This window comes from Varanus komodoensis, unplaced genomic scaffold, assembly GCF_004798865.1.
Source record: "Varanus komodoensis strain SLA01 unplaced genomic scaffold, ASM479886v1 scaffold9, whole genome shotgun sequence".
Classification (NCBI taxonomy): Eukaryota; Metazoa; Chordata; class Lepidosauria; order Squamata; family Varanidae; genus Varanus; species Varanus komodoensis.
Genome location: NW_025336598.1, coordinates 7,147,424 through 7,162,121, shown reverse-complemented (window position 1 = coordinate 7,162,121; position 14,698 = coordinate 7,147,424). Strand labels below are relative to the sequence as shown.

General features: G+C 42.7%; 1 protein-coding gene across 5 annotated transcripts in view; it reads right to left on the bottom strand.

Moving 5' to 3' along the window:
* The window catches only part of ABLIM2 (actin binding LIM protein family member 2), an 85,111-nt gene extending 76,437 nt beyond the window's left edge, over window positions 1-8,674 (bottom strand). For 3 of the 5 annotated variants that reach the window (XM_044418204.1, XM_044418205.1, XM_044418206.1), the window contains exon 1: window positions 8,470-8,673. In XM_044418204.1, coding sequence (XP_044274139.1) covers window positions 8,470-8,485 — 16 coding nt within the window. In that variant the 5' untranslated portion in view covers window positions 8,486-8,673. Of the gene's footprint in view, window positions 1-8,469 lie in introns of all 5 variants that reach the window. The other 2 variants (XM_044418210.1, XM_044418207.1) reach the window with 1 other exon arrangement.
* Between the last annotated feature and the right edge of the window lie 6,024 nt (window positions 8,675-14,698).

Below are 14,698 nucleotides of genomic sequence, written 5' to 3'. Positions count from 1 at the left end.
GGCAAAGAGGCAGGAAAAATGTTGGTCCAGAGTAGATGTTCATGAGTTTCATTATCACATGCTGGCTAGTTTGGCTCTAATGCAACAGTACGAGAGTCTACTTTTTAAAATATCAAATCAAGGAACAAAACCTCCCCATCCCACATTTTATCTTGCCATACTGGGATGCTTCTACCGTTTCTCTCTGACAGCAGAAGCCTGAAGAAAATGGGTGAAAGCACGTAGAATGTAGGAAGGTGGAGCAAAGTGGGGTATGCGCCTTCTCCTCTCATGCTCTTTGATTTTTAAAAGTACATGAATACCTTGTTTTCTTGCACTTCATTTTATAGCACTTCACAGAAATTGCATTTTTTTACAAATTGAAGATTTGTGGCAACCCTGCTTCAAGCAAGGCTATCGATGCCATTTTTCCAACAGCATTTGCTCACTTCATGTCTCTGTGTTACATATTAGCAACTCCTGTAATCAATTTTTTCATTATTATATTTGTTACAGTGATCTATGATCAGTGATCTCTCATGTTACTATTCTGAACCATGCCCGTATAAGATGGCAAACTTCATCGATAAATGCTGCATTTTGATTGCTTCACCAACCAGCCATTTCCCCATCTCTCTCCCTCTTCTTGGGTCTCCCTGTTCTCTGAGACGTAACAATATTGAAATTAGTCCCCTTAATAACTCTGCAATGGTCCCAAAGTGTTTAAGTGAAAAGAAGAGTCTCTCATTTTGAAACAAAAGCTAGAAATCAAATGAAATGATTAAGATTAGTGAGGAAGGCATGTCGAAAACCAAGGCAAGCCAAAAGCTAAGTCTCTTCAGCCAGTTAGCCAAATTGTGAATGCAAAGGAAGAGTTCTTGAAGAAAAGTAAAACTACTACTCCAGTGAACACACATGTGATAAGAAAGTGAAACAGCTTATTGCTGAGAGCCAGTGTGGTGTAGTGGTTAAGAGCATGGGACTGGGATTCAGACGACCTGGGTTCTAGTCCCCGCTCAGCCATGGAGCCAACTGGGTGACTTTGGGCCAGTCACAGACTCTCAGCCCAACCTACCTCACAGGGTTGTTGTTGTGGGGATAAGATGGAGGAGGAGATGTAAGCTGCCTTGAGCCCTTTGCAGGAAAAAGGCAGGATATAAATAAATGTGGAGAAAGTTTTAGTGGTCTTGATAAAAGATCAAACCAGCCACAACATTCCTTGAAGCCAAAACTTAATCCAGAGCAAGGCCGTAACTCTCTTCAATTCTATGCTGAGTGAGGTGAGGAAGTCGCAGAAGAAAAGTTTGAAGTTAGCAGAAGTTGGTTCATGAGGTTTAAGGAAAGAAGCCATCTCAATAACATAAAAGTGCAAGGTGAAGCAGCAAGTACTGATATAGAAACTGCAGCAAGTTATTCAGAAGATCTAGCTAAGATAATTAATGAAGGAGGCATCACTAAAAAACAGATTTTCACCATAGATGAAACAGTCTTATATTAGAAGATGATGCCATCTAGGACTTTCATAGCTAGAGAGGAGACATCAATACTTCAAAGGACAGGGTGACTCTCTTGAAGCTAGTGCTCATTTACCATTCTAAAAATCCTAGGGCGCTTAGGAATTATGCTAAATCTACTCTGTCTGTGCTCTATAAATTGAACAACAAAGCAATGGATGACAGCACATCCATTTACATTATTTACTGAACATTTTAAACCCACTTCTGCTTAGAAAAAAAGAATCCTTTCAAAATAATACTGCTCATTGACAATGCACCTGGTCGCCCAAGAGCTCTAATGGAGATGTAGAATGAGAGTCCTGTTGTTTTCATGCCTGCTAACACAACATCCATTCTATAACCCATGAATGCAGGAGAAATTTTAACTTTCAAGTCTTATGATTTATGAAATATGAAACAGCTGCCACAGATAAGTGATTCCTCCGATGAATCTGGGCAAAATAAATTTAAAACCTTCTGGAAAGGAATCACCATTCTAGATGCCATTAAGAACATTTGTGATTCATGGGAAGAGATCAAAATATCAACACTGAAAGAAATTTGGAAGAAAATGATTCCAATCTCCTGAATGACTTTCAAGAATGCACTGGAGGAAATAGCTGCAGATGTGGTGGAAATAGCAAGAGAACTGGAATTAGGAGCCTGAAGAACTAGAATTAGGACTATACTGGTGTGATGTCATGATAAAAATTTAACAGACACAGAGTTGCTTCTTATGGATGAATGAAGAAAGTAGTTTCTTCAGATGGAATCTATTCCTGGTAAAGATGCAGTGAAGATTGTTGAAATGACAACAAAGGATTTAGAATATTACATAAACATAATTGGTAAAACAATGGCAGGATTTGAGAGGAATGACTCCAATTTTGAAAGAAGTTCTATAGTGGGTAAAATGCCATCAAAAACCATCTCATGTTACAGAGAAATCTTTTGTGAAAGGAAGAGTCAATCCGTGCAGTAAACTTCATTATTGTCTTATCTTAAGAAATTGCCACAGCCACCCCAACCTTCAGCAAGCACCACCCGGTTCAGTCAGCAGCCTTCAACATCAAGGCAAGATCCTTCACCAGGAAAAAGATTACAACTCACTGAAAGCTCAGATGAGGATTAGCATTTTTTAGCAACAAAGTATCTTTAATTAAGGTATGTATAGTGTTTTTCAGCCATAACACTATTGCACATTTAATAGACTACAGTATAGTATAAAGAAATATGCACTGAGAAACAAAAATAAAATGCGTGCTTCATTTTCTTGCAATATTTTTTGATGGTGGTCTGGACCTAACCATCAATACAGGCAGTTACAAGTTATGAATGCCTACTTGTGCACCCACTCTGTCCATGGCAAAGTTTTTCTGGTGCCTTCACTAAGGGCATCCCTCCTTTGGTTGGGTGCCTATACCAGGAAAACTTTAGGCAATCTCTCCACCTGCCTGGCTCAAGCTCCCTGACTTCCAGGGAGAGAGACTTGCTCCTGGCATCTATGCTGAAAGCAAAAGATGCCCCACCATCACCACCACCACGAGCACACACACCCTTCCTTTCTTAGTGAAGAATATCTCCTGGTTTTGTCTGGGTGGAGAGGAATTTCTTGTCTTTTTTCTGTTATATGCCTGGTAAGAGCTCAACTTCAGCTGGGAGATTCCTATTTTTCAGGCACCTGGTGACCTGGGAATCAACAGACTTACATTAGTGATGGTACTTGGCCTACAGGTGACCTCAGCTTAGTCATTTGCACTGGAAAAGGCAGGTTTCTGTCTCATGGAGCTGGATAAGATGGAATCTGTATGATCTGGCTGAGCAGACTACTGGAAGTCAACCATATTTGCCATAAACTCTATATACAGATTAAACATCTGTGTATGAAGTTACTTTAGAACTGGGATTCTTCCACAGAAGTCGTGAAGTAGCCAGTAGCACTGCACTGCCACAGACTCAAAAACAGCAGACTCATGCCACATTTTAAGGTGAGAAACAATGCAAAATACAAGGAGGTCAGCCATGGCAGAAACTTTTGCTAACTTTCAATTTGATTGCTTTTGTTAAATGATTGCTATCAGAAACCTTTACTACAAGCCATCCAGAGATTTACCAGTAGAACCCAACCTACCTGCCCCGAACTAAAACAACCAAGCTAAACTTCCCAGTGTGGTTTCATAAAGCCATTAGGTCCAACCTGCTGCTCAGTGCTGGAACCCAAAGTAGAACATTCCTAATAGTTGACCATCCAGCTGCATCTTGACTGCCACACAACCTCCCAAGGTAATTGGCTTCTCTGCCCTATTGCCCTAACGGTCAGGAAGTATTTTTCTGATGGTCAGCTGGAATATCTCCCCTCAGTCTTCTTGTCTCAAGACTAAACATGCTGAATTCTTTCATGGGCTAAACACGTCCAATTGTGATCTACAGCAATCCCAAGACCCCACCTGCTTATAGTATCGTTGGGCTAAGTATCCCCCACCTTGTAACTATACAAATTGTTTCTTTTGCTTAGGTGTAGGACTTGGCATTTTCCCCATTAAATGTCATTCTTTGTTTTTAGCCTAGTGCTCCAGATCACTATCAAGATCACTTTGAATTTTATTTCTGTCTTCCAGGGTATTAGCTACCCCACCCAATTTTGCACCATCTGCAAATTTGATAAGGATTCCTTGTACCCACTCATGCAAATCATTAATAAAAATGTTAAAGAGCACTGGGCCTGGGACTAAACTCTGCAGTACCTCACTCATTACTGATCACATGCTGAATATGAGTTACAGTGTGATGTGGCAGCAAAAAAGGAAATCACTATTTGGGGCTGCATTAATAGAAGTATTATTTCCAAATCATGTGAAGTATTAGTTCTCCTTCACTCAGCATTGGTTAGGACTAATCTTGAGTATTGCATCCAGTTCTGAGCACCACAGTTTAAAGAAGATTCAGACAAACTGGAAAGGATTCAGAAGTGAGCAACAAAGGCAATCAGGAGAGGGGAAACAAAGCCCTATGAAGAAAGATTGAAAGAACTGGGCATGTTCAGCCTTGAGAATGGAATACTGAGAGGGACACTCTTCAAGTACTTAAAAGATTGCCAGTGAAAGGAGGACCAGGATCTCTTCTCAATCATCACAGAGCACAGGACACAGAATAATGGGCTCAAGTTACAGGAAGCCAGATTCCAGCTGAACATCAGAAAGAATGTCCTGACTGTTAGAGAAATACAGCAATGAAACAGCAATAGAACTACTGACCTAAAAAGGTTGTGGGCTCTCCCATGCTGGAGGATTCAAGATGCAGCTGGATAGCCATTTGTTAGGGATACTTTAACTTGAAGCATGGGTTTAGACCCAATGGCTTTATTGGTTCTTTCCAACTCTACTATACTATGATTGTATGTAAATTAAAAATAAAGATTTTTTATCCTGGGGGGCTTGTTATATAAAAGGTCTGAATATATAAAGTGGTCTTTACTTGGTGTCCATGTCCTTAGGTCACACAGGTGAATCAACTGAAACAGATCCTATATAATTAGATGAGAAATTGTTAAAGCTATGAAGGGTGGGGCAGGGAAAAGAGAACTTAAGAAAACACACACACATTTTCTTTTTTCTCCACAAGGACCATTTTCCACACGCTATTTTTTCTTTTTTCCAATGCAGCAATTGGAAAGTTGAAGTGCTTTGGATTATGAAATATTTTCTTTTAAAATTTAAGATAAGGTGTTACGCAGTCTCTCCAAATGTTCTAGAATAAGCCATTAATAAAAGACTACAGATATAAAATGTCTTGAAATAATGAAATCATCAGGAGGAAATGTTTGTTAATCCTCTCCGTAAGGCTCTCAGCATAGTTATTCTCCTTTTTCTTATTAAAATGATTGACCTAATGTTTCTTCTATGGATAGACATTTAGGGGTGCTCCAAGTCAAGCTCACTTCTGAACATGTAAATTAGAGTCACTATATCATAAATGGGAAAAAGTGCTTGTGTTGACCCTTCAGTTTTTTTCTACAGTGCCCTATATTTCTGGCCTTGTTCTAGTTAGATGCTGTAGCAACCAATTAATGTAGTTCTAATCTAAAGCCCACATGTGAGAAAACACTACAGGCTGTCACCAGTTAACTGTCATTTAACATGAGAGAACAGCATATGGCACATCCTACCTATGTATCTTTTTTTAAAAAAAGACACACTTGAGACCTGAATCCATAGAATGCACTAGCAGTTTTTAATGAAGTTTGTTATTAAATTGCACCACTAGGAAATGCTGTCTCTAGAATAAGGCTTCTCTACTAAAAATAACTCAGTAATCTCAGTAATCAGACATTATTTATGAAATTGAATAAAATGTCCTCCTTCCAATAACAGTTCTTCAATTCTATATGCACTTCACACATGGATTTGAGCTAGTCAGTAAAAACTACTTTAGAAGGAGGGTAGCAAGGAAGATCTTGGATGGCATGGCCATGAGGGGGCTACAGCCAGCCTCCCTCAGCAGGGAAGGAAAGACCAGCAAGGTGAATAGCAGCACCAGAGCTCTACTGCTCTCTGTGCTTCCAACTCTACTGCTCTCTGTGACTATAGCTCTACCTTTGAAAAGGCAGAGGTGTCTCCCTGCTGAGAGGAAATCTGACAAGGTGAAAATAAACTATGACCTGTGAACAGCTTTCTCTTTTCAGGCTTCAGTTCACAGAAGGACTACAGTGCTAGTATTAGGTTTACAAAAAGAGAAAGCTACAACCCTAACTTCTAAGGAAAAAAGTACCTCAGCAGGTACATATGGGAGAAGGTAGTTCTTCAGATTCCATAATAAGAGATCGTTTCATCCATTCATTCCTACATGTTTACTACATGCAATATCATGATTTCATCCAATTGTAAACTTCTAAATAACCATCACTTTGGATCTCATTTTGCATACCATATAGAGATATATATCCACAGTGGAGATGTCAAATGCAGATGGTTCCCTTGTTAACTTTTCTCTTTGCTGCATACATTTCTTCATTTTCTTTTTCCATCCAGCCTTCATGTTATAGATTCTAACAGTGTCATCCTATCTCATACCTGACAGCTATGAAGGACAGTAAGACTAACTTCTATGTAAGCTGCTGAACATAATATCCCAAGTCATCTGATAGGCCAGGGGTACTCTGAAATCAACTCCAAGGAAATATATCGGAGCAAATGGGTATCCCAGCGAAAAATTGTTTTCCGCATGGTGTTCATATAAACCAGAAGAGAAAACCTCTTTTTCTGTCAAGGGCTGCATTCCCTCAGGATAGTCTGTCAGAGGCCACGGTGGTGCTATGCAAGTCCAGAGTTAAAGATAAGTGGAGCCACCCTGTTTTCTCTGTCACCCTTTTATTTCTGGCAAAGGGACTGTGCTGCAGGATGAAACTGCAAGCAGCTGGTGCAAGCTGGAATACTAGCCAGCTTTTTGCTAAGAAGGAAAGGGTTTATCTCTGTGTCTCCCCCTGCTCTGTTTATATTTTTATCACAACCCTCCTGTAGCATACATGGTCATTCCTATTCTCCTCACAGCAACTCTCAGAAGTAGTTTAGTCTGAGAACTCTTCACTGGCTGAAGGTCATCAAGTGACAGCACAGGGATCTGAATCCAAGCCTAGGTCCAAAATCTCTCCACCCATTAGCCCATGCAGTTTCTTTTTCCAAACTGCAAAAGTGTAACCTTTTTGCAGTGGCTCCATGGGTGCAGGTCAGGTAAGGGCAGCAGTGCAGTCAGAAATACAATGCAAGCAATCCAGAGAGGCCAGGCATTGCCAGCTGCTCTGTGGACCACTTGTCTCCTAGGTGAATCAATAGCCTTTTGCTACATGCCTCCTAGGCTGGCTCTGCAAGTGGATCCCAAAGTAAGAACAATATCATTAAAAATGGGAGAACCACAGAGAAAACACTGGAATGCCATAGTTTCACAGCAATGTCCTGTGGAATAATGGAGTTAGCACACACCAGTTCTGGATGTTAACAGCTAATGGGCAAAAGGCTAATGTGGTATTACTTGATCTTGTGAGAACTCCTGTTAGCACCCAAAATTTATCTTCTCTAGTACTGATCTTCGGCTTCAGGCACTACCATTTTTATTCATTTATGTATTCATGTAGTTTACAATTTCACATAAAAGGGCCCTCAAAGCAACATCCACAGCCCCCCCCCCAAAAAAAACCCAGAACAAAATCAGCTAAATAACAAACGAGAGAGGCCCCTCAGCAGAACAGGAGCAAAACCTAGGACGAGCCAGCAGCCTCAAACGTATACTCTAACAGAACACAAAATGAAACCTGGCCAGATACAGAGCCCCGCCCTCCCAAGGGGAACATCTGGTTGTCTGTAATTTACCGCCCTGAATAACGCTAAGCTGTCGATGTAAAGGAGCCATGGTATGAAAACAACTTAAACAAGCGAGGTCGGAATTAGACGGGTCTTTTCTAGACTGGCTTGCGGGAGCGCAAGTTCATTGTCTCTGACCCACATAACACTGCAGTCTCTGAGAGATCAGTCCCCGCGCAGAAATGATCCTTCTGCAGGTCATTACGAAGGCGGGCGCGTTTGGTCGAGATGGCTCCCTGAACGGTCCAGCCGCTCGCTCCGCTTCGCCGCCCGCAGCAGCCAGCTGCAGAACGGCCGAGGCGGAAGGATGCTTCCTGCCTCGGCCCGGGGCGCGGACGGGAACGGCAACGGCTCGTGACAGTCTTCTCAGGCAGGGTTTGCCGCATCGCTCCCAAGCGCTGTCTTGCCCACCCTCGAGCTGAACGATGGCGGCAGAGCGGGGGGGGGGGGTGGCGGTGGCGAGGCAGCTAAAGCAGTTGCCTTTTCTTCCTTGCTCCGCATTACAGGAAGACCCCAGTGCAGGGGCGGCCAGCTGCCGCCAAGGCACTTCCCCGCAGAGCCCGAAGAGCCTGGGAGCGATCGGCCACCGCTCCAATCGCCCTGCTCGGGCTCGCCGCCCGCTGCCTGCAGTGCTCGCCTACCTGTGCCGGTGCTCATTTTACGTCTCTTCTACCTGCCGCCCCTGGCCCTGGCTCCGGCTCCGGCTCAGGCAGGCGAAGGAGGCATCCCGATCACCTGTTACGCGGCTGATAATTTCCTCAGCCGGAGGCTCGAGCTGAGCGCTGCGCTGGCCAGCTCTCCTACGCGGGTGGGGGCAGACGTCGACCTGCCCCGTACTTCTCCTCCGCCCACCGACTCGCTAAGCAGGCCAGGCGCGGCACTTCAGCGCCGCTGCAGTTCGAGCTGTCTGCTTGACGGGCGCCGACACAGGAGGCGGGGCGAGTTGAAAGGAGTGCTGGAGACGTCTGGGCCAAGCGCACAGCTCATCCCCCGCCCCCGCCGCCGCCGCTCCGGTTTTCTCCGCGGTGGATCGCAACCTCGCCCAGGATCGGCGGCGGGAGAGGCTGCACTGCAGCCTGCCAAGGCCCAGAGAGCGGTACGGCTGGTGCTGCCTGCCAGCAAGCAGCGCCCTTGTGGTCTGCAACCCTGCTAGGCTCGTCGCCAGCTGTGAAGAGCTGCAGTGCCGATCCTCTGCCACCTCTTGGTTTGGCTATGCTAAAGATGCGTGTTGGATGGGAAAGAGTATAATATAATTCCTGAGGCGTAACTTGGGGTGAGCAGCGCTAGATTCCGTATTCTCTGATAGACAAGGTGGATGCACTGGCACTGGGGCAGCGTGCTAGACCCCCGAGTGCTTCGTTTTGGCGCCAGAACCGCGATGCTACGGAGCCTCTTAGGGGTCAGTCTCCTATGCCACAGTTGTTTAGGGTGACCAACGCTTATTTGCTGGTGAAAATATGAGTTCCATACTCATAAATGTGGCCTGGAATAATCATTCGTTACTCCCTGTTTTGTAAAACTAGTGCTTTTGAACGTGCTGGTGTGGCTCAAAGGCAGCAAGCCTCCCGGTTATATACATGTATGACACGAATAGCTCAAGGGTTATTTTGCGGTGCACAGGCATTAACTTCTGTTTCTTGTTCAGAAAACCCATGCAACTCTGCTTTGAATATTCAGATAAGGAACGGGGTCTAAGCAAGCAACTTTGGCCATGATGAACTCAGAGGATTACTGAAGGCAGAAAAGTAGATCAAAGTTTAGTTTCTCATTTAATTTTACCTAAGTATCCACAGTGGAAAGAATATTTTTTATAAATTGTAATTTCATATCATAAAATCCCTTTTTTCCTTCAAGGTTTGCTGGAAGACTTATTGCAATTGATTTTAAGTACTCTGCATTTTTTTTCCTGAAGAACTGGTTCAAGAAACATTTAATCTTTGTTACACCATATCTGTCTTGGACTAAATGCACCATAAGAAGTAAGATGGTTATATATAGAAATATTGGCAGTGCTTCAAGCATTTTGTCCCAGTCCTTTAGCACTGCCACACGTAAGCATGTCTAGAAAACAAAAGCAAATGTCGATTTCCAATGCCATGTTTAACTCCCACTCCAATAGTACAGTGGTACCTTGGCTCACGAACTTACTCTGTTCCACGACTCTGGTTTTGATCCAAATTGGTTGTGACCCAAGTCAAATTTCCCATAAGATTCAATGTAAATAAGGTTAATCCATTCTGGCCCCTCCGAATGTGGTTGTGAGGCAGTTTTTGGTCGCGAGCCAAGTCAAATTTCCCCAAAAGGTTCAATGTAAATAAGGTTAATCCGTTCTGTAACTATTTTTTTAATCAGAAAAATTTAAAACAAAGTGATGACAACAAGTAACAAAGTATTGTACAGTACAGTGGAGAACACTAATCTAGGTGGGGGGGGAGATTATTGTTTTGAGGGAGAGTCGCACTCCAGAAGGACATTGGGGAGATCTCTCTCAGGGGTTTCCTCTCTTCTTTGTCTCTTAGCTGCAGGGTCAATTTTGGTGAAAAATCTGTCTATAGTCACTTTTTTCCTGCACTGCATAACCCTCCGGAAATAAGAGACCACATTATTGTTCATCAGATTCAACACTCTGTTTGTTACAGTTATGTTGGAGTGGTGCTTCTCAAAGAAACCCTGGCATGGGTGCGGTCCTGCAGGAAAGACGGGTGGAATCTTGGCCATCCCGCCCCCCAACCAGCACGATCACGGTCATCTCCCCACTCCCCCGAGTGGGAAGATCGCCAGGATTGCTGTTGCGTTTGTGCAGGGAAGACGTGCGTGATCACGCGCGCACTGCTGCAGGAAAGACGGGTGCAGCACAGCACAGCCATGATCATGCATGTGTTCCCTGCACGAACGCGACTGCGATCATGGCTATCTCCCCACTCAGGGGGTGGGGAGACGGCTGCGATCTTGGTCGCCACCCAAAGCGGAGTTCGTGACCCAAGTCAAAATTTTCATGAAATTTTTGTTGATGACCCAAGGTATCTCTAACTGTTTACTTTTTCCTTACATGTGAGGGCAGCTACCACTGACATGCCTCTTCAGCTGGGGTGTGTGGGCAAAGAGCATTGCACCTCCCACAATATAAGACAGGTCCTCCAACCGTTTTGGACCATCATCACATTTGGGAATTTGAGAAACTGGTGTGGAAATCACCACAGAATACCTAATCAGTAAATCCCTGCTTTGGCATCCATGTGTTGCATTTACGGATATTTGGCTGTGTCTAATTCAGCAAAAATATTTTGTCTATACGTACTGGACACAGTAATGTCTCTTTAATAAAATGTTTGTCTGATTCAGCTAATTGCTGGCAATGCCATACAGCTGCTGAGTTTTTTTTAAACATACGTTTTGGCAATATTGAGTAGTTGCTTCTTTCGGTGGGAAGTACTGGAAATTTTGTATGGAACATTCTGTAGTATTCACTGATGTACACTCATTTTATTTCCCTTCACTGAAATAACAGATAGTCAATGTTAATGGATCCTTCACCTCCATTTTACAGCTAAAGGACTAATTTTACAGCTAAAAGACTAGCACTGGAAGGATAACTTTCTCATACCTCCTATAATGAAGTGGACTGATGACCTGACAGTGCTTATTTGAATATCCAATGTGCTTTTTCTGAAACCTAGTATAGTAAAAAAAAAGTATACACATCATCTAAATCTATGTATGTATATTGAAAACATGAAAAAATAATTTTAAAAAATTTTCAGGTGCCTGCAGGTGCAATATAAGAGACACCATTGGTGCCTGCAGGCACCACATTGGGGACCTGCTATAAGCTTTCCCTCTATTTGCATGCACACTCTACCCATATAAATGCACTTTTGGCCAGTTACCAATTCAGTGTGTATAGTCAGTTACTGCTTTTCTGATACAGTCTTCCTGAACAACAGACCGAAACTGCATGCTCCACATGCAGTTAATCATGGTTTGAAGAGACAAGTGCAGAGGCAAGAGAGGGGTGAAATTCCAGTCAGGAAGCTGGTTGAGGTAAATTTAGGTTTAGCCCAATCAAAACAGAGTTTAAACATTTTATATAACATATTCCTAATATATTTGTTTTTACACTTTTATTCCGCTAACTATCCCAATAGGGATCTCTAGGTGACTTACAATATTAATCAAAACACAATTCTTAAAAACAATGAAAACATCATATAAAACATATCTATCATAGTGGCCATTTAAAATAATAAAAATAGCAAGTTGGAAGGACAACTATATGCATAATGAACATTAAATAAGTTAAAATCAGTTGTTAAAATGCCACATAAATGTTTTTGCCAGGAGCTGGAAAGAAGAATGTTGGTGCTAGGTGAATCTCTTTGGGGAGTCTATTCCATAAGTGGAACTTACTTAGTTATGCATAATATGTAACTATCCAAATTCCAACTGCCTTTCCAAACTAATAGTCAGAAATGTAAAAGTGTCCAGGTGGTAAGCAGTAAATAATTTAATTTAGTTTTTCATGCTTGTTTATGAGCTACCTACTGCTCTTATTTTTACTTGCATCTGACTGCTTTTATACTTTAAATTTTCCATCTTCTGTGGGTTGTAGCATTTTTAAAAAATGTGTTATACACTGATTTGAAAATTACTTTTAATAAATATTTCAGAAGCCTCTAAAAGACCTGCTTCATTGCTTTTGGATTGATGTGTAATTAATCAATAAAACAAACTGTGTGGTTGGGAATTTGCATTGTCTTTGGTTATTATTAGTATTTATTTATTTAGTTTATATTCTGCTATAACTAGTCCGAAGACTCTCTAAGCAAATTACAATATTTTACATAAAATAACATCAAAGTTTAAAATACAAAAGCAACATACAGGAAAACAGAATATGTAGCTGACAGCTCAGATATCAATAAGTTAAAATATATTAAGACCAAAAGCAGTATAAATAATATCATAATATACAATCAATTGTTGAAATGTCTGCAGAAGATTACAGTTTTCTCCTGGCTCCAAAAAGATTGTAAACATGGCAGCAGGTGAACTACTTTTGGAAGGCTATTCCATAAATAGGGTGCAACCACTGAGAAGGCCCCTCTTCTATTTGCCATCCTCTTTACCTCCTTAAACTAAGGCTCTCTCAGAAGTCCCTCCTTACCTGATCTTAGGGATCCAGTAGGTATATGTGGGTGCAGGCAGTCCTTCAGGGATCCTGGCCCAAAGCCATTTAAAGCTGTATATGTTAACACAAGCACCTTAAATTGGGCCCACAGATCAACTGGTAGCCAGTGCAACTGATATAATATCGGGGTGATATGGGCACACAACCTTGCTTGCGCCAGCAGTTGTGCTGCCCTATTCTGTACCAGTTGGAGTTTCCGGACCATCTTCAAGGGCAACCCCACATACAGTGCTTTACAATAGTCAAGCCAACAAGTTACCAGAGTGTGTGTGACTGTGACTAGGCTCTGCCTGTCCAGGTAGGGCTGCAGTTGGTAAATTAAACACAGCTGAAAGAAGGTGCTTCTGGCCACGGAATCTTCCTGAGACTCAAGTGTGTGTATGGCCAGTTCCCTCAGTTTTCCTGTACTCTAATGTGACCAAGAAATGGAGAACAAGGCACAACTATTGTCTACTTGAATCAGCTATGCATGTGTTTTATTAGATAACTCTGGCTGCATTTGCATAAAAAATGTGTTTGTTTGCTTTTTTAAATTGCTGTTGGTCTGTTGTATCATATGAACTCTGTTGTGGTAGTTCAGCATTGTACACTTGGTTTTTAGAAACCATGAACTGAAACAGTAGTCTGTTCTAATGGCTTCTCCATACCACAATAGCTTGGTTTGTTGTCAGAACCTAAAATACCACCCATCTGGTACAAAGGCCAGAACCAGAGAGCTGCTTTTGCCAAGCTGCTAGCGAGAGAGTGCCAATGACAGCTGTGTTTCGTGCAGCTGTCAGAGGTATCCCTATTTCTTTGGGTCAAGCATAGGGGATCAACATGGCCTGGTTGGGTGCAGTGACATTCAAGTGATTCCCCCACTTGCCCTCATTTCTCACTCCCTATCTCTACAAGAAAGGCTCTCAGGTGGGTGCCAAGTTGGAGAGGCTTCTCTTGAAAGCAGGAGTGAGAAGGCAGGCCAGCACCATTTCCCCCTTATCACTGCTGCTTGCAAGGAAGGTGCTTGGGCAGGCACTGGGATGGGAAGGCCTTTCTTGCAAGCAAGAGCTAAGGATGGGGTGAGAGCCAGTGAATCAACTGAGTGGAAGATTCTCCCCCATCTTGCTCATGTGTGAGGGTCTTCTCTCAGGCTGGAACAGGGAATCAGCTGAGTGGTGCTGTTCCTTTCCACAGCATCAATGAGCTGGTTTTATCCCTTTTGCCTGAGTATGGAACAGGTACCAGCCCCTCCTGCTTCAGCAGGCTCCTCTAGAACAGGAAAAAGGGGTTTGCCCCCTTACCCTTGCTGCTACACTTCAGGACATGAGCCCTTTCTGTGCAGCAGAGACTGCTTAACAGCCAGGTGAATCATGGCTTCAAAGAGAAGAGGGCTTCATTCTTCCCCACAGTATATCCTGGAATGCCACATGGATGAGAAAGCAGGAAGAAGGACATTTACCATCATAAACCTGATCATCTGACCAAAGGAAACAAACAATGGCAACCACATGGAGTGGCTTGTTGTGATGTGTGAACCCAGCCACTGAGTTCTATGAGGGGCGTTCAATGTATTCTCGGTATCAGCATGAAGAAAAAGGAATAATAAATTGAAATAATTTTTATTTTTCAATGTAATCCCCCATAACTTCAATACACTTATTACATCTAGAAATTAACTTTTCAATTCCCTGTTAAAAATACCC